Source organism: Pleurodeles waltl, chromosome 12 (genome assembly GCF_031143425.1).
Source record: "Pleurodeles waltl isolate 20211129_DDA chromosome 12, aPleWal1.hap1.20221129, whole genome shotgun sequence".
NCBI lineage: Eukaryota > Metazoa > Chordata > Amphibia > Caudata > Salamandridae > Pleurodeles > Pleurodeles waltl.
In genome coordinates, this window is record NC_090451.1 from 669,983,773 (window position 1) to 670,011,574 (window position 27,802).

The following is a 27,802-nucleotide window of genomic DNA, read 5'->3' on the forward strand; positions in this document are numbered from 1 at the left end:
CCGCCCCATCTCGCTCCTCCCCTTCCCGGCCAAAGTCATCGAGAAGACCGTCAACAAGCAACTGACCAAATTCCTCGAAGACAACAACCTGCTCGACCCCTCCCAGTCCGGATTCGAAGCCAACCACAGCACGTAAACCGCCCTCATCGCAGTCACCGATGACATCAGAACTCTGATGGACAACGGAGAAACAGCCGCCCTCATCCTCCTCGACCTCTCGGCTGCCTTCGACACTGTCTGCCACTGCACCCTAATATCCCGCCTCCGCTCCACCGGCATCCAAGGACAGGCCCTGGACTGGATCGCCTCTTTTCTCTCCAATCGCTCCCAAAGAGTCTACCTTCCGCCGTTTCGCTCGGATCCCACCAAGATCATCTGCGGCGTCCCACAGGGCTCCTCGCTCAGCCCGACTCTCTTCAATGTCTACATGAGCCCCCTCGCCGACATCGCACGCAAACACAACATCAACATCATCTCCTACGCCGACGACACCCAATTGATACTTTCCCTCACCAAGGACCCTACCACCGCCAAGACCAACCTACAGGACAGAATGAAAAACGTCGCAGAATGGATGAAACTTAGCCGTCTGAAGCTGAACTCAGACAAAACGGAAGTCCTCATCCTCGGAAACACCCCGTCCGCCTGGGACAATTCTTGGTGGCCCACGGCCCTGGGCACCACACCTTCCCCCTCAGACCACGCATGCAACCTCGGATTCATCCTGGACCCGCTTCTCACCATGACCAAACAAGTCAACGCCGTCTCATCTTCCTGCTTCCTCACTCTCCGCATGCTCCGAAAGATCTTCCGCTGGATCCCCGCCGACACCAGAAAAACTGTGACCCACGCCCTCGTCACAAGCCGCCTGGACTATGGAAACACCCTATACGCAGGAACCACCGCAAAACTCCAGAAACGTCTTCAGCGAATACAAAACGCCTCCACACGCCTCATCCTCGACATACCCCACCACAGCCACATCTCCGCCCACCTGAGACACCTGCACTGGCTACCCGTCAACAAAAGGATCACCTTCAGGCTCCTCACCCACGCACACAAAGCCCTCCACAACAAGGGACCCGAATACCTCAACCGTCGCCTCAGTTTCTACACGCCCACCCACCAACTTCGCTCCACCAGCCTCGCACTCGCTGCCGTCCCTCGCATCCGCCGCACCACGGCAGGTGGGAAATCCTTCTCCTACCTGGCGGCCAAGACATGGAACTCCCTCCCCGCCACCCTCAGGACCACCCAGGACCACCTCGCCTTCCGGAGGCAGCTCAAGACCTGGCTCTTTGAGCAGCAGTAACCCCCACCCCCAAGCGCCTTGAGACCCTCACGGGTGAGTAGCGCGCTTTATAAATATATGATTGATTGATTGAGTGCTAAGACTAATTCCTAGAGACTGTGATTGAGAAAACTGAACTTTGAGAAGGAGTTTTTGTTTCCTATAAAAGACATTAGTAGACTCTGTATACTTGTGAATCTTTGAACTGTTCTCAAGAGAACCTTGGATATCGCCGACTCCTCGAAAAAAGAAGATATTAAGTTAACATTGTTCTCTTAGAGAGAGGCTATTCCCTCTAAAGATCCAGATTAGGAGAACAATACAATTGGGTGAATGTGAATGGCTGAACAGTTGAATGCGCAGTAGGAATGTACTTATCTATGCTTTTATCACCCGACTGCAGGTTCTTCTTTTAAATAAATCCCAATAAGAAGAAAGGTGCAGGTTACATAAACACACACTGAATGTCCTATCTTCAAGTGGGAAACACAGGCTGGAACTGGATATGAAGGCGGTCTCTCTTTTTCTATTCCCATTCCCCATCCCCCTAGCGGATGCAGGGTTCAGATAATCAGTAAAGTCTGAGCACTGGAGGGAGTTGCGTAAAAGGCATCTGCCCCTGTGGAAGTTTGATTTAATGGGTAAACTCCTGACAAGGGGTCTAGTGCAGGAGTGGTACTGATTAACACCACAGGTGAGTGGTGTACAGGGGCGGAAAATCAACTTAAGTGACATCATGGCACAGTACTGATTTGGGGAGTGACGCGGTGAAAATCCCTTGGTGCATGTGCAGTCTGTGCATGTCTGGTGGCCATTTTGAAGTGGGGAAACCCGAGAGTGTGAACAAATGCACTGCGCGTGCAACTGAGCATGTCTGGTGGCCATTTTGAAAAGTTGGGAAGCAGATGCTGTTGTGCCCAACCGAATACCGAAAGAAGCTACGCGGGTGAATCAAAAGAGACTGTGGTGATCTCTGTAACCAGTTATAGTTACTAGGAAAAGGTTAGCATTATTAAATAAAGTGACAATAAAGGATTTTTTTTTTTTTTTACAGTGGAAATTACTACGTAGACTACACAGGGCACAAAATGGATAAAATACTTGCACCAGCACCATTTACGCAAGTGGCAAGAACACCAATTGAGCCAATGCAAACATGGAAGGAGACTTCTGAGGCATAGTTAGAGGCTATTGACGGAGACACGTCCACATCAAAAAAGAAAAAAACATTATTAATAAACAATTTGGGTGCAGATGGCAGAAATATCTTAAAAACAATACCTCCAGAAGTAGTCAGTGTTTATGTAGTTGGAAACGAGGAACAGGAATCAACGTCTACCATTGATGAGTATGCGTCTGTCACAAGCACATTGGATAAAAGATTAAATCCTAGAAAAAATATAGTTTTGGAAAGACACCTATTTCTTCAGTGCTCACAAATTCCAGGAGAGTCAATAGACGACTCGTGGAACAATGAGTGTACCAAATGTTTTGAAGAAATTAAGAGCGACATTGCAGAAGCACATCCCCTCAAGGCTTTTGATGTATTATTACTACTGATGCAGCAACACAGGATTAGGTGCCGTTCTTATGCATCAAAGAAGTAAAAAAAATGAAGAAACCATAGCATTTGTGTAGGAAGTTGGCTCTGTATATACTATTTCAAAGTGAGAAATAGTGTGCACAGAGTCCAAGGGTTCCCCTTAGAGGTAAGATTGTGGCAAAAAGAGATAATTCTAATGCTCTATTTTGTGGTAGTGTGGTCGAGCAGTAGGCTTATCAGAGGGCAGTGTTAAGCATTTGTTGTACACACACAAGCAATAAATGAGGAACACACACTCAAAGACAATTCCAGGCCAATAGGTTTTTCTATAGAAAAATATATTTTCTTAGTTTTTTAAGAACCACAGGTTCAAGATTTACAAACAATACTTTAAATGAAAGGTATTACACTCAGGTATCGTAGGAACTTTGAATAATCACAATAGCATGTACAGTTTTGGCAAAAATGGCAATAAGCTATTTTAAAAGTGGACCCTTAGTGCAAAAATCAACAGTTCCTGGGGGAGGTAAGTAAATGTTAAGTTCACAGGTAAGTAAAACACTTACAGGGTTCAAAGTTGGGTCCAAGGTAGCCCACCATTGGGGGTTCAAGGCAACCCCAAAGTTACCATACCAGCAGCTCAGGGCCAGTCAGGTGCAGAGGTCAAAGTGGTGCCCAAAACACATAGGCTTCAATGGAAATAGGGGTGCTCCGGTTCCAGTCTGCCAGCAGGTAAGTACCTGCGACTTCGGAGGGCAGACCAGGGGGGTTTTGTAGGACACTGGGGGGGGGGGGGGGAGACAAGCAGGCACAGAAAGTACACCCTCAAGGGCACAGGGGCGGCCGGGTGCAGAGTGCAAACAGGCGTCGGGTTTTCAATAGGTTTCAATGGGGAGACTCTGGGGTCCCTTCAGCAATGCAGGTAGGCACAGGGGGGGCTCCTCGGGGTAGCTCCTGCACTGGAGTCTGGTTCCTTCAGGTCCTGGGGGCTGCGGGTGCAGTGAGTTTTCCAGGCGTCGGGTTCCTTGAAACAGGCAGTTGCGGTCAGGGGGAGCCTCTGGATTCCCTCTGCAGGCGTCGCTGTGGGGGCTCAGGGGGGTCAACTCTGCCTACTCACGGTCTTGCAGTCGCTAGGGAGTCCTCCCTGTGGTGTTAGTTTTTTGCAGGTCGAGCTGGGGGCGTCGGGTACAGAGTGGAAAGTCTCACGCTTCCGGTGGGAAACGTGTGGTCTTTAAAAGTTGCTTCTTTGTTGCAAAGTTGCAGTTTGTTGAACAGGGCCGCTGTCCTCAGGAGTTTCTTGGTCCTTTTAGATGCAGGGTAGTCCTCTGAGGCTTCAGAGGTCGCTGGACCCTGGGGGATGCGTCGCTGTTACAGTTTTTCTTGAAGTGGGGAGACAAACCAGTAGGGCTGGGGCCAAAGCAGTTGGTGTCTCCGTCTTCTCTGCAGGGCTTCATCTTCAGGTTACAGGAATCTATCTTCCTCGGTTCTGGGAGCCCCTAAATACTCAATTTAGGGGTGTGTTTAGGTCTGGGGGGATAGTAGCCAATGGTTACTAGCCCTGAGGGTGGCTACACCCTCTTTGTGCCTCCTCCCTGTGGGGAGGGGGGCACATCCCTAATCTTATTGGGGGGATCCTCCATCTGCAAGATAGAGGATATCTAAAAGTCAGAGTCACCTCAGCTCAGGACACCTTAGGGTTGTCCTGACTGGCCAGTGACTCCTCCTTGTTTTCCTCATTATCTCCTCCAGCCTTGCCGCCAAAAGTGGGGGCAGTGGCCGGAGGGGCGGGCATCTCCACTAGCTGGGATGCCCTGGGGCACTGTAACAAAGGGGGTGAGCCTTTGAAGCTCACCGCCAGGTGTTACAGTTCCTGCAGGGGGAGGTGTGAAGCACCTCCACCCAGTACAGGCTTTGTTACTAGCCACAGAGTGACAAAGGCACTCTCCCATTGTGGCCAGCAACATGTCTGGTGTGTGGCAGGCTGGCAAAAACTAGTCAGCCAACACTGGAGTCGGATAGGTTTTCAAGGGGCATCTCCAAGATGCCCTCTGGGTGTATTTTTACAACAAAGTGCACACTGGCATCAGTGTGCATTTATTGTGCTGAGAGGTTTGATACCAAACTTCACAGTTTTCAGTGTAGCCATTATGGTGCTGTGGAGTTTGTGCTTGACAGACTCCCAGACCATATACTCTTATGGCTATCCTGCACTTACAATGTCTAAGGTTTTTATTAGACACTGTAGGGGCATAGTGCTCATGCACCTATGCCCTCACCTGTGGTATAGTGCACCCTGCCTTAGGGCTGTAAGGCCTGCTAGAGGGGTGACTTACCTATGCCATAGGCAGTGTGAGGTTGGCATGGCACCCTGAGGGGAGTGCCATGTCGACTTAGTCATTTTCTCCCCACCAGCACACACAAGCTGGCAAGCAGTGTGTCTGTGCTGGGTGAGGGGTCCTTAGGGTGGCATAAGACATGCTGCAGCACTTAGATACCTTCCCTGGCATCAGGGCCCTTGGTACCAGGGGTACCAGTTACAAGGGTCTTACCTGGGTGCCAGGGTTGTGCCAATTGTGGAGGCAAAGGTACAGTTTAGGGAAAGAACAGTGGTACTGGGGCCTGGTTAGCAGGCCTCAACACACTTTCAAATCATAACTTGGCATCAGCAAAGGCAAAAAGTCAGGGGGTAACCATGCCAAGGAGGCATTTCCTTACAATTTGCATCAATGACCTTGAGGGGAGCTGAGAACACGTTCTTCACAATAGAAAAGTAGGCCTTAGCATTGTGGTGGGGCATGCAGTATTAAAAAACTTTCTATGGGGAAGAGAGTTCATTTTGAGAATGAACCATAAGCCCTTAGTGGATTTATTCACAAAAGAAGCAGGAGGTAGAGCTACCCACCGTATTGCAAAGTGTCAATATTTGTTGCAAGAATTCCAGTACAACCTAATGTATGTACCAGTAGTGAAGAATTGGGTGGCAGATTGCCTTTCAAGGTTTCCTTTGAAAGAAAACGAGAACAGTTTGGGTGTGATGGATGACTTAGAGATGGTGTGTATAGTGAATTCTGTTACGGAGGTATCCAAAGGGGCTTTGACGGAAGTGGAGTGGTTAAATGCATTAGCCAAAGATGAGGAATTACAAAGTGTAAAAAAAAATTGTAACAAAAGGATGGCCTAATGTTAAAAAAAAAAAAAAAAATGGAGTTGTTAGAGTTGAGGAGGAATTGTCTGTGGTTGGGAACATAGCGCGAAGAGATAATCAATTGGTAGTTCCGAACTCGTTGCGTAAAAGAGTATTAGATTTAGCACACAAAGAGCATCCTGGGACTCGTGATATGAAACGCAGGGTGAAAGAGGATTTTTGGTGGCCAGGTGTGGACAAAGCCATAGAGCATTATGGCCGGTAAAACAGTTTGTGCGTGTTAAGTGACAAAACACAAGTAACATATCCCTCATCGTGAACCCAATTGATGTAAAAAATATATTGTGGTCTAAAGGTTGCATTCAATGTATTAGGGCCTTTTGGAGTAATTGGGACTTCATCAAAATATGTCTTGGTCAGGGGAGGACTACATGAGCAAGTGGCCAGAAGTAAAGTTTTGGATAATGTAAGTTCAGATTCTGTTATTAAGTTCTTTAAAGAGGGGTTTTTGAGGGAAGGTTTCCCTGAAGAAATGGTAACCAACAATGGTACACAACTGGTGTCAATAGAAATGGAGCGTTTCCTAGTAGGCGCAGGCATTAAACATGTTTTAACATCACTGTATCATCCCCGCAGCAATGGCCTGGTAGGGAAGCTCAACAGGGTCATAAAAGAAAATCTGCAACTTGCTCTCATCAATGGAATAAACTGGAAAGAATCTATTGAAGAGTTATTGTGGGGAATAAGAACTACATGACATATAAGTACAGGTATGTCCCCTTTCACTTTGCTGAGAGGTAGAGTAGCAGGTTCTAAGTTAGACAAAGAATGGATAGACATGAAGGGTGTTGATTTGGGGAAAATGTAAAGTGTGGTGGATGTTAGATCTGCAGTACAAAAGAAGTACAGGTCAAGGAAGGAAATTTGGTCAGAATCAGGAAGCAGTGTTTCTTTCCATTGTACCTGAAGATAAAGCTAAATATGTGAGTAGTAAGATGGGTGTGCAGATAAGACAGTGTTGCAGAGATGGTAGTGGGGATAGAGGAATTTCATGCATGTCAAAGTCTAGTCCTGCAAGGCTCAGAGATTACAGCATGTATTAGCTTCTATGGCCAAACCTGTTGGGTTGAACGTTCTAAAGTTCTGATAACTTCAGGTATTATCATAATGTTGTATATATGTTTTTCTTTTGTCTTTGGTGTTATTATTTCTCTGCTAATGATCTTCTTTGCTGTGATTATAAAGGGGGGGGGTGTAGGGTAGAATGTTGTGGTGGCAAGGTTCCAGTTCCCTGCGTGGAACCTGGGAGTGGGTAGAGGGGCAGTGATTATTTCAAAGCTGAAATGCAGAGACTCGTGCGAAGAGATCTGCTTTAGCTTTGCACCAAAATATGCGAAGGGGAGGAGATTATGAATACACAAATTTATGTTTAGGTATGTCGCAAATAGCTGATGACGTATTGCTTTGCCTGAAGCCATTTTGCATGTCCTTGCTACACCAGTATGTATGGGTTGTTTCACTTCGGATGTGCACAGGCCCTGTTTTCATGTATGGCTCAGCATTGCAAGAATTCTTAATGGAAAACTGCCAAGAATTTCAATTAAGGCAGTTGGCTATTGCCCTACCTGTGACTAGTTGGTGATTCGTTGATTTACATCTACAACCTATTAAACTGCTTAAAGACTTACCTGATGTGTACTTTACATCATCAATTGAACTCAACTCTAGCAACAACACCTTTGAGAGGACAAAGTAGCCACCAACACCCCAGAAACAACAGTAACCACAGAGAGGTTTGCTGTGGTACTGTGGTGTAGTCTGTTATCAACTATTATCAACTTTTACATAAGTTCATTATGGCAGCAATGGGTATGTCCTAATTTCCCTCATTTCTTTCAAAGACCAGATTCATCAATGGAATCAGTAGAAAAAACTGTTGGATTCCGAACTTATCCCCATTCAGGATGATAAATTCTCTCCAACCAGGAAACATGGGCTACTCTTGCACAATTTGGAGTTGAGGGAAGAAACATTTATGAAAGCTCAGATACACTACTTATTGGCAGGGTGCTGGAATTATGTGGCAGAAGAGAGCAAATTATGAGGCAGGATTGACTATATTATGCAGGAAGAAAAGGCAAATTATGTGGCATAGTGCTGCACATGTGATAGTATTACTTTGTCATTTGTACACTTGTTAATACTTTCTGGGTATAAGTTGCACCTCATTTGGTACCAGTTCAACATGTAAATATAGCAACAGTAAGGTGACCAGTCAACCTTTTCCAAAAGGCCTTCCACCGCACAGCAACATGTGTCACTGTATTTTTAGTAACTTTTGAACCGTTTGAGCTAGAACTTTTTTTGTATAAATATGAAGATATACAGCAGCAGATGATGGAACTGGTGAGATTTACTAGTAGTCCAAGAGTGTACAAAAAACAGCTGGAAATAAAAACCCACTCTCAATAAAGCAACAGAGATAGTTGAAGGTATGGCAAACACAACAGGATGGTTGAGAGAAATGCATGAGGGTTGTAAGGAGGATAGTACTGTAGTGAAAGAAGTGGCTTGTGGATAAATAGCTCGTGAAAATTAAAGTGATTGTGTGAGAGCTACATCTGAGAAGAGGAATTTCCAAGCTGCCAAATAATATTGAGAACAAGTGAAGGGCAACAGACATGGCCAACTAGGACCTGAATCAAGGAGCTGAGGATGTTTTGCCAACATTTCTACATGTAGGAAGTGTAGGAAGAAAGGATATTATGAGAGAATTCGAAGACATGAAACTGTCCTGGCTGCTGACAGTATATCAGGAGCAGTGAAAGTAGTTCTAAGCGTTAGATAGAAGATGGACATGTGAATAGCTATTCAGTGATTCTGTCTGAATGTGAGGATACAGGAAAACGCATGAGATAATGTGTCGCCCTCTGAGAGGTAAACAAGCATATATTAGTAGACTGCCATCCACTTGTTAACATTTCCGAAACACTAGCAATGCTGGGTGAGGCCAAGGTGTTTAGTGTTAAGGATTTGTCAGCTACATACCACTCAGTTATATTACAAAAGGTAACTAGGCACTTAACATCGTTAGTCATGCCTTTGGGAGCGTACAGATTTAACAGAATGCCCTTTGGGTTGGAATCGACTGCTGCACGCTTCCAAAAGGTGATGAAGGTTGTACTTAGGAGATACCCCATGTCTTGTTCCTATTTAGGCCACACTTTTTCAGTTTTGGGCATTAGCCATACATTGACACTAGCCGAGGGCCTTTGCGAAGGACCCTGTGTCCTTTGATGAAGACCAGGTTAAATCATTTCTTGGACTTCCAAATTTTACTTCAAATTTATAAATACCTTTGCTTGTGTAGCCCAGCTTTTAAGACTGCACTAAGGAAGGGAGCAAAATGTGAATAGTCCGGTGACTAAATAAGCGTCTTGGGTCCATTAAAAGAGAGGTTGGAAATATGCCAACACTAGGCCATTTTAATGTACTTAGAAATACTGTTTGGAATACACACCAGTTTTTAAGGGGTTGGGGGATGTATTATCTTACTTAGTGGGTGGGGCGGAGAGAGTGGCAGCTTTTGTAAAACGATCCTTTAAAGGAGCAGCAGACACTACTCCCTCACAGAGACAAAGGCTATGGCACATGCCTGGGCAATTCAACATTTTAATTTTTTTATGGGGTCTTTCTTTCATAATGGGTCTGCTCCCTGACCTCTTGTACAAGTGTTTAGATGCAGGACTGAAAGTACAACTCTGAGAATTCAAAGTGGACTTAAGGACTGAGTGAATATAATTTCCAAGTAGAATATCTCCAAGGAGTCAATGACTGACTTCTTGCTGTGGTTACACATTGAAGAGGATATAAATATCCAACAGATTTTATCAATAGGTTCAGTGAAGGAAGAACAGTCTGGTGTTGGAGTGAAGAATAACAAAGAAAACAAAGCAAGCAACTATGGCACTAGAAACCTTATGAAGGGTGTGATCTAGAAAGTGTGAGATGTAATTCTTCTGAAGAGATCAAATAAGGTAAAGAAATTACTTCCAGCTTTCTTGTACCTTACCGTTTTATGGAAGTAAAGTGAAATGTGAGGCATGCTCAGGTTGGTGATGTTAGAGTCCCCAAAATCACCACTAATACCCTCTTTAGATGTATCCAACCAGCAGGCAATGCTTGAGAGCTTTCCTATGGTTCTGTTTATTCCAATCGAACTACAGGTTCCAACCAAAGACTGAAAAATAAACCTTATTGGGGAAAAGATTTCATACTGGGCTACTCAATGTTACATAATAGTATTCACGTTGTATTACTAAAATTGTTCACTTAAAAAAAGGCAAATCCAATGGAAAGGACTCAGCTAATAGGAAAAGTGGAGACATTTAATTTCCAATAACAGACATTGGAATGGATGACATTTTAAGAGAAATGAAACAACTACATTCACACAAAAATCTGAGAACAGAAAACAGAGATATTTGGAAAATAAATTGGGAAAATTAATTTGCTCATTGACTTTTAGTAAAGAAGATATTCTAAGTAGAAAAACTCTGAAATAGTCATTCTCAGCTTAAAAAAATCCAGAACATCCTATCTAAGTTGAAGTGTTGGCATGTAGGCTAACGGGCATCTTTGCTTTGTTTATAGATTGATGGTTTTGGCATGTATATCAAATCCGTAAATCCAATGCATTAAATTCACCTGTTGATTTTCAACTCCAATCTATGCATTTTTGGTCTGGCCAGACTCACGTTTTAAAAAACATTCAGAATAAAAACCTCACACAAAAAGGGGTTTTCACTAAACCCTCTGCTTCCATTGGTCTTTGCAAATATCATTAACATTTTTCTTCCACCCACCACAGCAGACAATGGGCAGCCTTCTTCAGTCACTGGCTATGTATTTATCTGCGCACATATGCACTGCCACTTTTTGCTCTTTTTCTTTGCAAACATATGCCTGCCCCCGAAAGAACGCTTCATTTTACTACTTCTAGTTCTTCTGATCTCTACTGCATATGCTTCCAAAATAAATGTAAAAAGAGGTCACACTTCCCAAGACAAGACTGATGGTTTCACAAATACCTTTTTGGGGTGGACTTTCAAGCAGATCTATTGCTTACAATGAGGGCGCCCGTTTTTATGTTATTTTTTTGCCAATTGCGCCTGTAGTTATCCATGTTTATGTTTTGCTCATTTTATCTGTATTTATTTAGTGTTCAAAGTAGAAAATAAATGTGCAATGGGTATATTTCCATGTTTATTTAACCAGCAAAGCTTTACTCATGTTTAAATGTCAATTGAGTTTTAGCAATTCACAGTACAATAAAGTCATCTGAAATAATGTACATTGTAGAACATAAGCAGCTTTACTGCTATAGTTATTTAAGTTTCATTAGGACATCCTGTTTTTAAAATCCCCAACCTGTCATTCCGCACAGGCAGTGACTTAGAAAGCATGATTAACAGTAGTGATAACCGTCCAAAAGAAAATCTATTTTCTGTATTTTTCTATATTTACACACAGGAAAATTGACTGTTTTCTGTCTGTATTTATCTGTAAAAAAGGAAAACTGGTAGCCTTACTTGCAATATATATATATATATATATATATATATATATATATATATATATATATAAACTGGTCTATCTGTGATAAGTTTCTTTTGGGCTATGAGTTTGAGACTTTGTCAATCATATCTTTGTTTAACCTAGTTTGACCACACAGGTGCTGTTAAGCTCGAACGCTGGTCGAAGACTGGAAGGATACCAGCATTAAGGAGATCAAGCTCACTAAGGCCAATGGGGGATGATCACTTTTTTGGAGGGTGATGCAAGTTTGAAAAGCAGATGACTCCATTAACGTCTTTGGAGACATTTGGTGTGTCAAGCAGGCAACTGGAAGTACAAACATTGGCAAAGCCAATAGGTACACCCACTGGGGCCTAGTGGCAAAGCCAAAAGGTCTAACCTTTGGGTCCTATTGGCTTTGCCAATGGTTTTAGCCATGCTTTACAGCAGTGGTTCCCAAACTGTGGTCCGGGGACCCCTGGGGGTCTGCGACAGCTTAGAAAAAAAATATATTAACGGATTAATAAAGTGTATGTAAGTAAAGTAGCTAAGTGTACAGTTAAACTTTTTAAAACACATTGTAAATGTCAGGTAATTCAAAATTGGAGGCTAAAAATTAAATTTGTATCCTCAGATTGATTTGTGGAAGCAGTGCAGGTGCATCCATCAGAATATAATATGGACTATGTGTGGCTTCACTATAATTCAGAAAGGTTCCAGCCTTTCTATTAAAATTACATTTTTTTAATGTACATTTGTTTGCAAATTAAATAAAATGTGTTATCATTTGTGTTTGATGAGTGTTTGTTTCTGTATTTTTGGGGGATTGTTTTGGGTTTCAAATCATCAACAATGTTTAGCCGAGGTCTCCAGCTTCCAGTAATGACTCTCTGGGGGGAGGTGGGGTCCCCAGATTCCAATAATGATTCATTGGTGGTCCCCAGGTTCCTGGAAAGATAGTGGGGTTCCAGAGAAGTCAAAACGTTGGGAACCACTGCTCTACAGCATCCCTGATCCTGTGCAGCATGATGTTTAAAAAAAGAAAAGAATGAAAAAAGCCTAGGCGGCCAGCCTCGTCATTTTATTAGCCAAGTACTAATATTTTTTTTTTTTACTCTTTGCATGCTGATCCAAGATGGTTTTCTACACAAGAAGAAAAAAGTGTAGCACAGGTGAGGGAAGCAACAGAAGGTTGCGGAGGAGGAGGGGTCAGGCATAGGGGCACAGGTCAGGGAGGCAACAGGAAGGGTGCAGGTTTGTGAAGGAACTTGGAAGACATGGATTAGGTGGAAGCAACATGAAAAGAGATAAATGAAGGAACAAACGGGCGAGAAAGCGACATGGAATGAGATGGAAGAAGCACAGGGGAAAAAGTAACAGTGGAATAACTACTCAACGGCATCATCGAGGAAGGCTGGGAGAAGCACACAGGCAGTAGTGCTTGAAAGGGAACAGCGGAAGAACTCAAGTAATGCATCGATACTCTGGTATTACTATCCATGCGTAATTTGCACGGACTGCCTGTAATTTAGCCCTATCGTCCGTGATGAAAGGCTTAACGGACAGCATTTGCCCGTAATTTTAGCCTTTCAGCTAAAGAACAAATTTAATTAGGACAATCGAGTTTCCCCAGCTGGATTGAAAGGCAGGGAGTCTCCTGTGCTCTGATCCAAAGGGAGGGGAAGACAGATAGGAAACAGACCTTTTTGCCAGGGTGTCTCCTTCGCAAAAGAAATACAAATTTGTGCAGTTGGTAAACCTGCAAATGTGCGCAGCTGGTAAACCTGCAAATCTAAAGTGCCTTGGAAACCTGTATTGGCTTTAATCAAAGGAGTCACTTAAAGCTTTCTGTGGGCAAAGATATTTTCTTTTAGAGAGGTACTGTAAGGGTGTTCGAAGCTGAGCTATGGAGTGTTTAGTTTTGATGGACAGTTATGAAAAATATTTGCACCAGGTATAATCTGTATATTATTGAAATCTGTATTTTAGAAGACCTTTTTTAATTTAACCTAATTGTATTTGAGTATTTTGTGGCAGCCTATATTATGCTGTGTGTAATGCACGTTTAAAATAAGGACTTAAGCATCCACAGTGCTTCCAGGGACCTTGGCACCTCATAGTACTAACAAACATTGGCAAAGCCAATAGGTCTCTTCTACGCAAGAGTTATTGATTTTGACAATGTGTTTTAGCCAAGTTATACACCAGAGTGGCTGCTGTTTAACATGGCCAAACGTTAGTGACACAGAGTGTCACAGAGTTAAATGGCGAAGAGTGGAGTGGCAGAGAGTGTCGTGTTTAGGAGTGGCATATAATGGGGTGGTATGCAGTAGAGTTGTCTGGTGCAGAGTGCACTGGCATAGAGTGTTGCAGAATTTAGTAATGTCGAGTGAAGTGACTTTGAATGCAGTGGCATAGAATACAAAGGCATACAATACAGTGTCATAGAATGCAGAGGCATAGTTTAGAGTGAGGCATAGTTGAGTGCAGTGGTTCTGAGTGGAGTGTTGCAGAATAGAGTGGCACAGAGTGGCGTACAACAGAGTGGCAGAGTGTGCAGTTGTGTAGAGTGGTGTATTGTGCAGTGGCATAGAGTGCAGAGTAGACTCAAGTGGAATAGAGTGCAGTGGTGTAGAGTAGCACAGAGGTGTGCAGTGCAGAGTAGAGTATGGGGCTGCAGAGTGCAGTGGCGTAGAGTAAAGTGATGCAGAGTAGACTGGTGTAGAGTTTATTCGCGTAGAATGCAGTAGTATAGAGTAGAGTGGTATAAAGGGCAGTGGTGCAGAGTAGGGTGTCAGTGCAGTGTAGAATGGCAGAGTGCAGTGGCACAGGATACAGTGGTGTAGAGTACAGTAGTGTACAGTGCAGTTGTTTAAAGTACACAGGCATAGAGTGCAGTGATTTCAAGTGCAGTGGCATAGTGGCTTGGGGCAGAGTAGTGGCATGGAGTGGAGTAGAGTGGCATACAACAGAGTGGCGGAGAGTGCAGTGGAGTAAAGTGGTGCAGAGCAGAGTAGAGTATAGTTCTGTAGGGTGCAGTGGCGTAGAGTGGAGTTATGCAGAGTGGCATAGAGTGCAGTGGCGTAGAGTGTATTGGGGCAGAATGCAGTAGTATAGAGTAGAGTGGTGCAGAGTGCAGTGGCATAGAGGGCAGTAGCATAAAGTAGATTGTTTCAGATTAGAGTGAAGTGGAGAGTTGCAGGGTAGAGTGCAATTGCGTAGAGTGTCATATAGTGTAATGGCATAGAGTAAAATGGTGTAGAGTGCCACGGCATAGAGTGTAGTGGTGCAGAGTAGATTAGAGTGATGTACAGTGTAATAGTGTAGAGTGCAGGGGCATAGAGTTGAGTGTTACAGAGCAAAGTGTATTATCACAGAGTGTATTGGCATACAGCGCAGTGAAGTGTTGCAGAGTGGCATAGAGTGTAGTGGTGCAGAGAAGACTAGTGTGGATTAGACTGGAGTGGTGTAGCCTGCAGAATTGCAGAGCGCAGTGGTGTAGAGAAGCGTAAAGGGCATTGGAATAGAATAGAGAGGTATAGAGTACGTGGCATAGCGTGAAGTGGCACAAAGTATAGTGGCATAGAGTGGAGTGGTTAAGACTGGAGTAGAGTGCAGTGTCCTAGAGTGAAGTGGCATGGAGTGGTGCGAAGTGCATGAAATTGCATTAACTAGTGCAGTGGTCTTCAAATGTTTTATGTCACGCCCACCCCCCCCCCCCCAGTTTGGGGGGGGGGGGATCATCGGGTCACACTCTGAATTTTTCAGAATTATTCTATTAAGTTGCCAATGTTTAAATATGTCTAGGCTTATATAAACATTGCAGTTAAGTTCTGTCATCTTTTTGAAAAAACACAATCAAATACACATTAGACAAACACACTATTGTGCTCAGGCAGGCCTTACTAACATGTAAAGGTATCCACAGTGTGATTATTTGAAGTCGGGATGGGGTTTTTGAAGACCATTTGGAGTCCCTTCCCTTTTGACACATACTCCCTGCCAGGATATAAATGACAAAAGATATTAGTAATGGCCCATTACAGATCAGTTTACTGCCACCCCTTTTTCCCCACTTAAAATGAAGCCCTGTAACCAGCATAATGCTTCTGTTGGCAAGAGCCTGGTGCCCCACCTGGAATCACTTGAGGCCGCTGAAGGCGGCCCACCCCCCACTTTGAAGACCCCTGACCTAGTGTAATAACTTGTTTTAATCATATTAAGGTATTTGTTTCCAGCACAGTTCAGAATAAACAAAAATGTGATTCATTTGTGTTCACAATTCTGATATATTCTGAAATCCTTGCACGGTTCATTTAAATGTTGTTGTTTGCAAGACCTAAACTCTTTCCTACTCCCAGTATCCAGCAAGATTGTCACATAAATCCTCTCACTTTGAAGTCAATGAAAGAAAAGTAAACACCAAGCTCCCACCGAAGACAGAGTCCGACATTTTCCTTTGTTCTTTGAATGCACAGCAAATGTGATGACATAAGAAAAAGATTTACAGGCCTAGTTACAGAAAGGGAGCCCTCAGAAGGATTCCGTACAGAAGGTTTGGGCAAGGAAAGGGACAAACTCAAGCTGCACAGCCTAATACAAATAAAAGCAACAAACTGAAAGCAGTTAAATGTGAGTTACAAACCACAAAGCCAATGGCAAGCAAAGGCGGAATGCATTCCCAGGGAAGCTCTATGAACGTACTTAAAGTGCCAGCTGTAGGATACTTTGTGGGGAAAGTCCAGTATTTTAGCCCAGTCCATATCTTGCAGGAGTTTGGCCACATCTGTCTCCCGGGCAGTATGACGAGAAGCCCTGAAGTGGTCTCCATGTTGCAGGAAAGGCCTGTACACCCATCTTATCAGTTTGCCGCCAGTCCCTATGGGACCGAGCTTCTGGCACACCTCATGCAGGGTTAGTGCTAGGTGCCAGACATGAAATAGGGCATTAATGATTGTTTAAGGTGTTTGCGAGTAAGGAGTTGACCCGGGTGAAGATGGTAATCTGATGCAAGGGTTTGGAAATCTAGTAGCTCGCAGTCAAGAAACAAATCCTCCAATTTTAAAATTCCTGCAGCATGCCACTGACGGAGTTGCTCTGAGCGCAGCCGTCCTTTGGGAGTGGGAAGGACTAGCAATGGTAGTGCAGGAGCACAGGGTTTCTTCGTGACAGTGAGTTTATAGGTTCTAGTAAGGCAAGAGAAAGCTATGCAGGATACCCCCTGATGGTGTTCCATAAAACGGTCAGTAGGAAACAATGAGTGGTGCGGTAAGCCCTCCTTAAAGTCTTTAAGGACAAACCACATCACATGCAAGGGGTGGGCAGACATCCCGTGAGCCACCCGTTGGACCTGTGCAGCTAAATAACAGCGTTCTAAGGCGCCTAATCCACCTGCAGTCACAGGTAGCTTTAAAGTGGAAAGAGCTGCCCGACAGAGCCCAGCGACCAAATCTGATGTGTGGCATGTCTGAAGAAGGAATGAGGGATGATCAGGGGAAGGTTTGTAAAATAATACAACAATCGGGGAAGCACACAATCTTCACTAGTGCTACATGGCCCATTACAGAAAGCAGAACAGAAGACCAAAATGCAAATTTGTGGAACTGTGTCGCTCTGCCCAGATTTCCATCCTGCAAATCAGTGGGAAAATGGTAGATATTAATCCCTAGGTATTGAAAGGTAACTGTTCCCGGTTCAAGCTGAGGTCTAATTGTACAAAAAGGGAAAAACAGTACCATATGTTAAAGAAACACTAATATTTTTTTTTAATCTTTCTCATGTTCTTACATTTTGTTTGTGCAATTTACATCCCAAATATTTTGACAATTCTATGTGTACTTTGACACTTAGGGATAAACCAGATCACTGGTTTGGCTTTTGCTCAATTCCAAAACCATTTTTAGACATGGAAAGAGTGGGCAATTGTCTCGCACGACCTTGCAAGGGGGTCTGATTCCTGCTCACCCTTCACAAGCTTGAACAGCAGACCATTGCCCCAGAAGAGTTTGCCAGGCTGGGTTAGTGCTCCTTGTTAAACTAACTGACAGTACCTCTTCTGTTTCTTTCTTGTCTGCAGAAACAACTTCTCAGATACACAATACCTTGTGATACTCTTGGTGGACCCATCTTGGCTGATTTTAGGAACTGTCCCACCTTGTTCTTCTCTTCCTTATTTATACAGTTCTTAGAAACAACCCTTTGAATCAGTTGCTGTGGATCTCCCATCTGATATTGATTTCATTCTCCTCTTTTATTACCTTTGATTGGTGGTCCAGGCTCCCCACCAGATAAATGTAGAGTCCCAGACCTACACTCCAGTGCTTTGAGACTATAGACAGGTTGTGGGTATCTCACATCCTGGCATTAGGTGTGAGACTGTCGGCCACACCATCTGCTCTGCATCATAATTTTTTTTTTAGGTTTAAAGTCCATTGGAGGTACATGCTTTTATTCAACTTGTTTAAATTAGCACAGGAGTACTTACCTTACTGTTTCCCAACGTGTTTGCCATGGGTTTTAAAATGTTGAGCAACATAATCAAAATGTTGCTGTTGCTTTCTCTCCAAGAAAGATTGGGTATATTAGAGTAGGGGTGATTGCCTTGACACAGTGCTGAAGAACATTAATTTACTACTGAACAAGGAGGTAATGTGACACCTGAATGTGGCATACTAGGAGGCATCACCAAAAGACCACAGTGAATAAATAGTGCTATGAAAAAAAAAAAAAAGTAAATAAACCCACTGATAACGTAATGGGGTCTGGCCTCTCTTGGACATGTCTGTAAAACTGACTGTTGTTGAATTTTTGTCCTCAATTTTGACCGTTTCTCCTGAATTTTTTACAGTCTTGTCTAGAACTTGCCTCGATGCCAGGTGGTCATCTTACTCTGGTGGAGGAACAAAACAACACAAGAAAGGGAAGTAAAAAAGGATTAAGGAAAGTGCAAAAGAGTAGGTGAATGAAACCACCCAATGGCAAGCAACATGTCTCGCAACACAGAGCGCTGCCTACCAGGCTAAAAAGCAGTTGGCACCCACAAAATGCGGGAGTTGGTTGGTATGCACAAACATTCTTAAAGACTAGAAATAAATAAATGTGCTTGTGGGAAACTACAATGGGATACAAACGTGTTTCTTGAGTCGAAATTTCCAGAACAGGCCGAGTTGAGCAATAGCATATTTATGACAACCGACAAACGTGCCCTCACGACCTGAAACTTGAAATTTTACACACAGCTGCCAAAATATTTCAAACACTCTCAATTGCTACAGGACACGACGGACCGAGATTTAGAGTAAGGCAGTCGCGCTGACTTACTGCGCACCACCACTCCGCTACCGAGCGGTGTCACAGGGACCATCGGCCGTCATCCCTCTGGCACCAGTGACAAGAAACGAGATGCGTCACAGCCTAAAGTTGGACCGTCTTGACAGCGCAGCAGGCTCGAGACTGCAAAGCCCGCCAATTGGCTGCTTTGAATCTTCTGTGGCCCCGCCTTGATGTCAAACATACCCACTATTATTACATAGGACCGTCAGACACAGGTAGACAGCCCGCCTTTCCCCCTACTGCCGTTGGATAGCAATTATGTCATTCCCGTCAGTCTCTGGTCACTGATTGGTTGGCTGGTACTGTCGGTCTCGGCTGAGAAATCCTCTGAGGTGACGTCACAGTCGCCATTTTGGATGTGAGGAGAGGAGCTGATCTGTCAGTCGGAGCGTCTGAGTGAGCTTGCGAAATCTAAGGATGTCAGCGGACAAGCTGGAGAGCGCGGGGACTCACGGCGAAGAAGATGAGGCTGGGGATGAGAAGCAGGTATATACAGACCCCACCCTCTGCGTGCATTCTCACCGCAGCACGCTGCTTGCTTTTCCAGATGCTGGAAAAGGCCAATCAGGATGCGCCTTTATGCTGACAGCAAGCATGTCCAATGAGAAAGCGAGTGCCATTCGATGGGCAAGTAGGTCGTCCAATAAGGATAGAGAGTGACTCTTAGAGGGTTTAAATAATCTTTTCCGCCTCCTAGGCCCGCCTTTTTCGATCCAATATGACGCCTTGGCTGTTTTTCAGGGTCTACTCGCATCTTTTTTGCTTGACAACTTTCATTATTTGTTTGAGCCAGAGGGTAAATACAGGGTGGGTCCAGGCAAAGACCGAGCAGGATGTTTCTCCAGTCTTTTGTCTTAAAAGAGATAGGAGTTAGGGCTGGAATACGCTCTGTCCTTATCAGAACGTTCAGTTTCAAAGAGCGTTGATCAGTCATTGTGTTAGATGTAATCAGTGGCTTTTGGCACGATTGAGATCGTGTTGTTGCTGTGGAGACCTAACCTGTGCTTCCAGCCATGATTCTTTGGTATTTTAGAAAGTGGCGGTTTAGTGGCTCTTCTTATTCTTGTTGGTGCTAATCTAGAAGGTTTAACGTGCCTTGTCTGAATATCTGCCCCGCTTTGAGATTTCCCAGTGCCCGTATTATTGTCCTGTTCAGTGCTCAAAGGTTTCCCTAGATTAGCAACAGTCAAATGAAGTCTATAAATTGCTGCAACAGCCAGCAATGACCTACATGACCCAGAACCCGTGGGACAAGGTGGTGCGGATAATTGTGTGGTTTTGTATAGCGCGAACTCTGCCCAAAAGTATTGGAGCGCTTTACACGAGCACCAGTTACATTACACAAGGGCACATTCATTTTGGTAGACAGGGAGGTTAACCGATTTGCCAAGAATCACAGGATGTTGAGTCGACTCCAAAACTCAAACCTGGTTCCCCATTTCCAAAGTCGGCAACTCTGACTGTTATAACACATCCTCTCTCATATCAGAAGGCACGGCCTTTCAGGAAGAATCGAGTGTGCCTTTCTGTCTCGCATAGTGATCTGTTCCACTGTCAGGTCAAAGTGACTCTCTAAATTGGGACAATTATTTAAGGCTAACGCCAAAAGGCTGATGATCACTGTGAAATCAGTCAAGGTTGAGAGTGATGCAGAGTGAGTACATATGGTCTGCATTTAACCCTTGTCAATAACCTGATGATAGTATTTCCTTTCCTATCTAGGTGATGTTCAGACTTATGCCACAGATAAGTACTGCTGTAACAGTTCACCTTTTCTACTCTTGTGAACCCAATCTGCATATGTATGCATGTGTATATAGAAAATAATTTTTTACCGTTTTTAGGAGCTTAATATCTGTATCGTTTTTGTATGTGTCCCTAAACATAACTGGCAACTATCAGTGGTTTTGCGCATTTGAATCAAAATAACTGGCACATTTCAGTTGTTTTGTACCTTTGAATCACAACCTAACTTTCTGACCGTGGATCCCCCGGGACCCCCCACCACGCCGAAATGTCATCACCTTTTGTAAGATTTACCCAATTTTTCCATCCTGAAGGGGCTGGGCATTACTGGGGCTGGACACAGGACTTGTACACCACCTGTCACAGCTGACCAGTCTGTCTTTGAATATGTAGGCTTGTGGTCGTGCAGCACATGGCAGGGCATTCCAGCTCTGGAGCTGCCACTTACAGCCCCTTCAAGTAGATGTGCTTACATAAAAATCATGCGAGTAAATCCTGTTATTGGTGTAAAAACCAACTCTTGCGCACTAGTAAGCTATTTTCATATGTGTAAATAACTCTGAGAATAGAGCTATTGTATTTCAACTCCCAGAAGATCTTGCAGTGTTCATCAAGCTGCATAATGTAAACCAATAATTGATGTATTACTATTTTAAGTAGCAAAGCCAGCTGTTTTGCACCACTCTCAACAGAATGGACTCGGGCAGAAGGAACACAACACTTGTCCAGTAGATATTCTCCCATGTCCTCAAGACCAAGTCTGCCATTCCGGTACGTAAGCTCAAAGGAGAATCCTGGGCTGAGCCATCCCTCCATCCCCTGGAGCTTTACGGCCAGGTAGTAAGTCCGGGCTCAGAAGCTACCACTGTCAAGTGGAAGAAATGTGTCCGAATAAACTACTCTGGTGTGGTCCCCACCAGTTCTGTCAGCAACATGGGTAGCTTGTGGAAAAAGTAGCCTTTCAGTTGTAAGGGCATATTGGCGGAGAAGTACAAGAACCACAATAAGTGTACCTTTTTGGCCATTGCCACCCGGCCCATCACTAATAAAGGAGCTTTCCCCATAAGCTTATGCAGGCCTTTGCTGAGGTCCACATCCTTGCAAGGTTGACCTGCACGATGTCCTGGTGACCTCTATAGACTTGTACACCCAAGTATCATAGCATAGTGCGCTCTACTGGGAATCCTCCAAACACGAGTGCAGTCTGTACTTAGACAAATCATGTCTCTTCCTATTGACTATGTTCACACATATACAGAAGTATTTCCTGTACCAATGTAGCACGCTGAGCAGCACAAGTAGGTCAGAGATGTAATTTTGCATGGACAAGATGTCCGCATACACTGAGATAATGGTGTGTGCCGACAGATGAAGATTTCAGCTTGCAGGCCGTGCCATCGGACGTGTTGCTGTAGGACTTCCATGGTTAGGGAGAACAGTAGTGGGGAGAGAGAGCATCCTTGCTCTTCTTATGCTTCACAGGCCAGGCAACAGAGACCACATGTCCAGTCTGAATGCATATCTGAGGTGAGTAAAGCTGTACCCATTTAATTATATTGTTACCAAACCCCCTGCAACGCATTGTTGCCCAAAGAAAGCTCCACTTCAGTTGAATGCTTTTCTTCAAATCTGTAGAGGCCTACGCCCTGACACTGGAGTCAGGGTCAGTACTACTTAAAACATAAAACAATCGTCTGGCATTAAGGACAGTGCTACACCTCTGGACAAACATGTTCTGGTGGACCAGATGAGGCATAAACCCTGTTTTCGATTGATCAGTCTTGAAATGCCTTATAATACTCGAGGTAGCCCATCTCTGCTCACTGTTTAGCCAATCTGGAACTGTGATCGGGCCAATGGAAGCTCTTCTGGCTGTAGAAGATGCTCTAAATCAGTCCTCTGTTCGCTCGCCAGCTGAGTCAAACTTCCTGCTGTACATTTGAATTTCTATAGTTGATCATGATTGGAGTGTGGGCTTCTTTGGTTGTCATGTTAGAGTGGCTTGGGTTTTTTATTAGTGTGATTATTTGTTTGAAGGGAGAAGGGAGGCTGACTGGCGTGGAGGCTTAGGTTGACCAATCTTCCTATTAGGAGAGGGTGGGGCGAGGCAGGCTGCAGTGGTTAGTACATGTTATTGACATCATTGTCGAAGCTACGTTCGTAGACATTTGTTTTAGCATGGGGTTGATAAGTTTCTTTGTAGGAGCATCATAAGTATCCTTACAGATGATAGCTGGGTTGCAGTGTTTTTGAAAAGTGTCTTGTGGCACACCTATACAAGTGGAGTCAAGTCAGTGAGTGGAGTGACCTTAGTTGGAGTTTCTTGATCCTTTTGACTGTGGGCTGTATGAGTTAATAAATGTTTTAGGGGATTAGCAGTGTGCATCAACCCTCTTCACTCTGTGTTGGGGAGTCAGGCTCGGGTACAGGTGCCGTGGTTTATATTGGAATCAGTATCCTTGCAGGTGGCAGATTTGAATTGGTTTTCAGTGTTATGTATTGATATTGCTTAGTTTGTTTCGTTCTGAAGTTTTATTTTCAGATAAAGAGGAGGAGAGGAAGGTCTAAATATTGTGGCCGGTGTGTGTTGGACGTTAAAGGTCACATTAAATGAAGACTAAATGAAATAAAGACCGATTATGGTGCAGTTTGACGTCTGAGGACTGAAACATTATTTTGCCAATATTAAACTGATGTGGAGTTCACACATCAGGCTGTCACTCCTGATATTATGAAATTGAGTTTGTATCTTGTTAAATTTTGGTTTTCTTTGTCACAGTAACGAAATTTGAAAACCAAGTATCAGGTCAGGTTGTCTTTATTAAAGAAGAGTAAGGGAAATCAGTTATTCCAATTCAAAGGTCTCTGGCATTGCTGGCCCCTTCTGCTCACAAAGAATTCAGTGAGTAATGTAGGTCTTGTATGGACATCATCCGCTATAAAATATTTGCGGGTGCAAAATATGCAACAACCTTCTCCCCACTAACCGCTCTATTCAAAGGCATTAGTAAAGCTTATACAGGGAGTGCAGAATTATTAGGCAAATGAGTATTTTGACCACATCATCCTCTTTATGCATGTTGTCTTACTCCAAGCTGTATAGGCTCGAAAGCCTACTACCAATTAAGCATATTAGGTGATGTGCATCTCTGTAATGAGAAGGGGTGTGGTCTAATGACATCAACACCCTATATCAGGTGTGCATAATTATTAGGCAACTTCCTTTCCTTTGGCAAAATGGGTCAAAAGAAGGACTTGACAGGCTCAGAAAAGTCAAAAATAGTGAGATATCTTGCAGAGGGATGCAGCACTCTTAAAATTGCAAAGCTTCTGAAGCGTGATCATCGAACAATCAAGCGTTTCATTCAAAATAGTCAACAGGGTCGCAAGAAGCGTGTGGAAAAACCAAGGCGCAAAATAACTGCCCATGAACTGAGAAAAGTCAAGCGTGCAGCTGCCACGATGCCACTTGCCACCAGTTTGGCCATATTTCAGAGCTGCAACATCACTGGAGTGCCCAAAAGCACAAGGTGTGCAATACTCAGAGACATGGCCAAGGTAAGAAAGGCTGAAAGACGACCACCACTGAACAAGACACACAAGCTGAAACGTCAAGACTGGGCCAAGAAATATCTCAAGACTGATTTTTCTAAGGTTTTATGGACTGATGAAATGAGAGTGAGTCTTGATGGGCCAGATGGATGGGCCCGTGGCTGGATTGGTAAAGGGCAGAGAGCTCCAGTCCGACTCAGACGCCAGCAAGGTGGAGGTGGAGTACTGGTTTGGGCTGGTATCATCGAAGATGAGCTTGTGGGGCCTTTTCGGGTTGAGGATGGAGTCAAGCTCAACTCCCAGTCCTACTGCCAGTTCCTGGAAGACACCTTCTTCAAGCAGTGGTACAGGAAGAAGTCTGCATCCTTCAAGAAAAACATGATTTTCATGCAGGACAATGCTCCTTCACACGCGTCCAAGTACTCCACAGCGTGGCTGGCAAGAAAGGGTATAAAAGAAGGAAATCTAATGACATGGCCTCCTTGTTCACCTGATCTGAACCCCATTGAGAACCTGTGGTCCATCATCAAATGTGAGATTTACAAGGAGGGAAAACAGTACACCTCTCTGAACAGTGTCTGGGAGGCTGTGGTTGCTGCTGCACGCAATGTTGATGGTGAACAGATCAAAACACTGACAGAATCCATGGATGGCAGGCTTTTGAGTGTCCTTGCAAAGAAAGGTGGCTATATTGGTCACTGATTTGTTTTTGTTTTGTTTTTGAATGTCAGAAATGTATATTTGTGAATGTTGAGATGTTATATTGGTTTCACTGGTAATGATAAATAATTGAAATGGGTATATATTTTTTGTTTGTTAAATTGCCTAATAATTATGCACAGTGATAGTCACCTGCACACACAGATATCCCCCTAACATAGCTAAAACTAAAAACAAACTAAAAACTACTTCCAAAAATATTCAGTTTTGATATTAATGAGTTTTTTGGGTTCATTGAGAACATGGTTGTTGTTCAATAATAAAATTAATCCTCAAAAATACAACTTGCCTAATAATTCTGCACTCCCTGTACATTTCATGCTTTCCCTGGACTCCTAGCCAGTCTAAATATGAACTTCATACTACACTTGCTTTATGTTACCAAGACCTTGCCAATCATCTTCCCCCACACATACTTTGGCATATATACATGAGAAATTGCTGAAATTTGTCTGTCAGATAAGAAGGGTCAGGCAAACAGCACTGTTACGCTCCATGGTGGAGGGTGGTCTGGGTTTTCTAGAGGTGGGGGTTTATATTTAGGCTGCTTTTTTTTTTTTATTAGAATTTCAGTCAGACAAAACCCTGAATCCAAGTGAAACATTGTTCTAAGATCTCATTCACTTGTTGGTTGTGGCTTCTTTCAGCAGGGCGCACCGCTAACATACAACTTGCTTTTATCCTCTACGTTCTTACTTGACTACTGGCATAAAGTTTCGCTTAGAAAATGAGCAACCCCTCAAAATAACAGCCAGCTTTTTCCCCTGGACTTGACCGATACGAGCTTCCACACCTGGGATTTGCTCAGTCCACCTTGTCTCTGAGAACTATTTGTAAACAGCGAACTGCTGTACTTATAGTCCCTTAAGGACGATTTCCAAGATCAGAAAATTTTCATTTGCAACAGAGGCGATATTGGGCTTCAGCTGTGGCCGTTAGGGAGGAAAAGAGCAGAGATCTTATACAGGTGAAGCCCTATTTGTGAATGTACTGAGATGAAAGGGATTAACCTAGTTATACAGACACCAACAGGCCTTAAGGCAACAGCAAGACACAAGGACGTCTTACTATTGGGAAAATAACCTTGGGCTAGAAACCCCTAAGGAGACTTAGGACAAGGTTTCGAAGAGAGCCATAAAATCTATATGCACATAACATAAAGAGAATGCCTAGAAGCTTCTAAAAAGATGGTACTCGCGCCAGATAGACTTAAGGTGATCATAGGGGAATCAGATCTATGCTGGAAGGATTGCAAGAAGAAGGGTACACTCTTGCTCCTATGGTGGCAATTCATGCACCATTAAGGCTTTCTGCTGCTAAGTTGTCACAAGCTAAGGCTATTATGGGAATAGATATACCATCCCAACCCTTAATTCACCTTTTAGGCAAAACAGGGAGAGAGCAACATCGTCCATTGACCACTCCAGTGGGGAAATGAATCTCCCACCTGGTACTCGTGGATCATTTATGTGTAGCACAAACATGCAAACAACCAATGCCGCACCAATCCCTGACACGCACTCTGTCAACATGTGGTGGGCCAAGGTGTCGACAATTTTGTCAAGCAAAAACTGTTGGCCACGATTCATGACATACTCTACAAATATGATCAAATTTGTCTTCCCCTTGTTATTTTTATGAAAAGGACTCAAGTCCTAGGATAGGACCCCGCAGTGATTTCAGACACCCGTCGGTGCTCGCAACTTCGTGACCTTAACTCTCCATTGAAATCTAATGGCAACCTGACAAACAAAATTGCCCAGTGTAAGTGAAGCTGGGAATGGGTTACAACGCTGCAAGAACAATTTCAAATGGCTTTACCATTTGCTATCTTTCACATGTGAAACACGTTTTTCTGTATTGCTCCACTCAATGTGTATTGTGACTTTTACTGTCTGTACAATTGATTACAAATGCTTATTTGTGGGTATGTGATCTCCCCCCCCCCCGCCCCCCCTCACCCTAAATTGTAAAATTTTTCTTTTGCGCCTCTGAGAGTTATACAGCACCGAACAGTTGGTCAGTTCATTGTCTAGTGACTGTAGTCTTCTCTTTCACAAAGAGCATAACTGGACACAATGTAGTTCCCTTTAGTCCGGGGTCTACTGTGGCCATGTGTGCTTTTTAAGACAAAAATATTTTTGATTTTACCCAAACAGGTGTTTTTTGTGTTCTGATAGCTCGACCAGCAATAAAGTTTTACACAGACCATGACAAAAAAATACATTGACAAAGGCAAAAGGCCAAAAGATTATCCTTGAAACTCCTTCCCCCTCCGGGAAACGCACAGACCTTACAGATATTGCATCTACATGGTGCAGGCGATGAACACTACCAGGTGTAATAACAGTGAATCGGACACCATGAAGTGGACCCATTCACGACCGCCATCTTGCGAGGGTGCACACCCTAGCATTTTCCAGCAGCATCATGATGAATGCCAGTCACAGGTGTATCGCTTGTACACCTTTTTCATCCTTACTGTAGATATTCGGACCTCAGTGACACAGTTATAGGTGATTGAACTCAGGTAAGATCTTGGTGTTATAAGTACGGCATAGCTGATATTTGGGCACGAAGGAAGGTGAGATGTGCTTCACTGCTAACAGATACTTTGTAAAACAAAAAATAAAACTTACCACAGAGTGACTGCAGACTCATTTAGCCACGGGAGGATCTATGAGGTATTCTTACATGTATGTACATATCTTGTGTAGTGTTGAATATACATACTTGTTTTGTGTGTTGCTGTAGAAGATTGAGTTACTGTTTCCTCACTATTTTATTTAGAAGTGTTCACTACATACACCGTGACAATCCCATGTTTATCTCCACATGGGCAATTTACTCAACGCAGTGCTTGGACAATAGTTTTATATTTCTACTGCCTGCCTTG

The 27,802-nt window shown here is 43.8% G+C and overlaps 1 protein-coding gene and 1 long non-coding RNA gene across 3 annotated transcripts in view; one reads left to right on the forward strand and one right to left on the reverse strand.

Moving 5' to 3' along the window:
• Positions 1 to 19,030, reverse strand: part of LOC138268668 (uncharacterized) — a 555,825-nt gene extending 536,795 nt beyond the window's left edge. Inside the window, exon 1 of the long non-coding RNA XR_011200054.1 lies at positions 18,877 to 19,030. This is a non-coding gene — a long non-coding RNA (uncharacterized lncRNA). The remainder of the gene's footprint in view (positions 1 to 18,876) is intronic.
• A 179-nt stretch (positions 19,031 to 19,209) lies between these two features.
• Positions 19,210 to 27,802, forward strand: part of ENSA (endosulfine alpha) — a 28,832-nt gene continuing 20,239 nt past the window's right edge. Inside the window, exon 1 of one of the 2 annotated variants that reach the window (XM_069218541.1) lies at positions 19,210 to 19,374. In XM_069218541.1, the coding sequence (XP_069074642.1) occupies positions 19,306 to 19,374 (69 nt within the window). In that variant the 5' untranslated portion in view covers positions 19,210 to 19,305. The remainder of the gene's footprint in view (positions 19,375 to 27,802) is intronic. The other variant, XM_069218542.1, reaches the window with a different exon arrangement.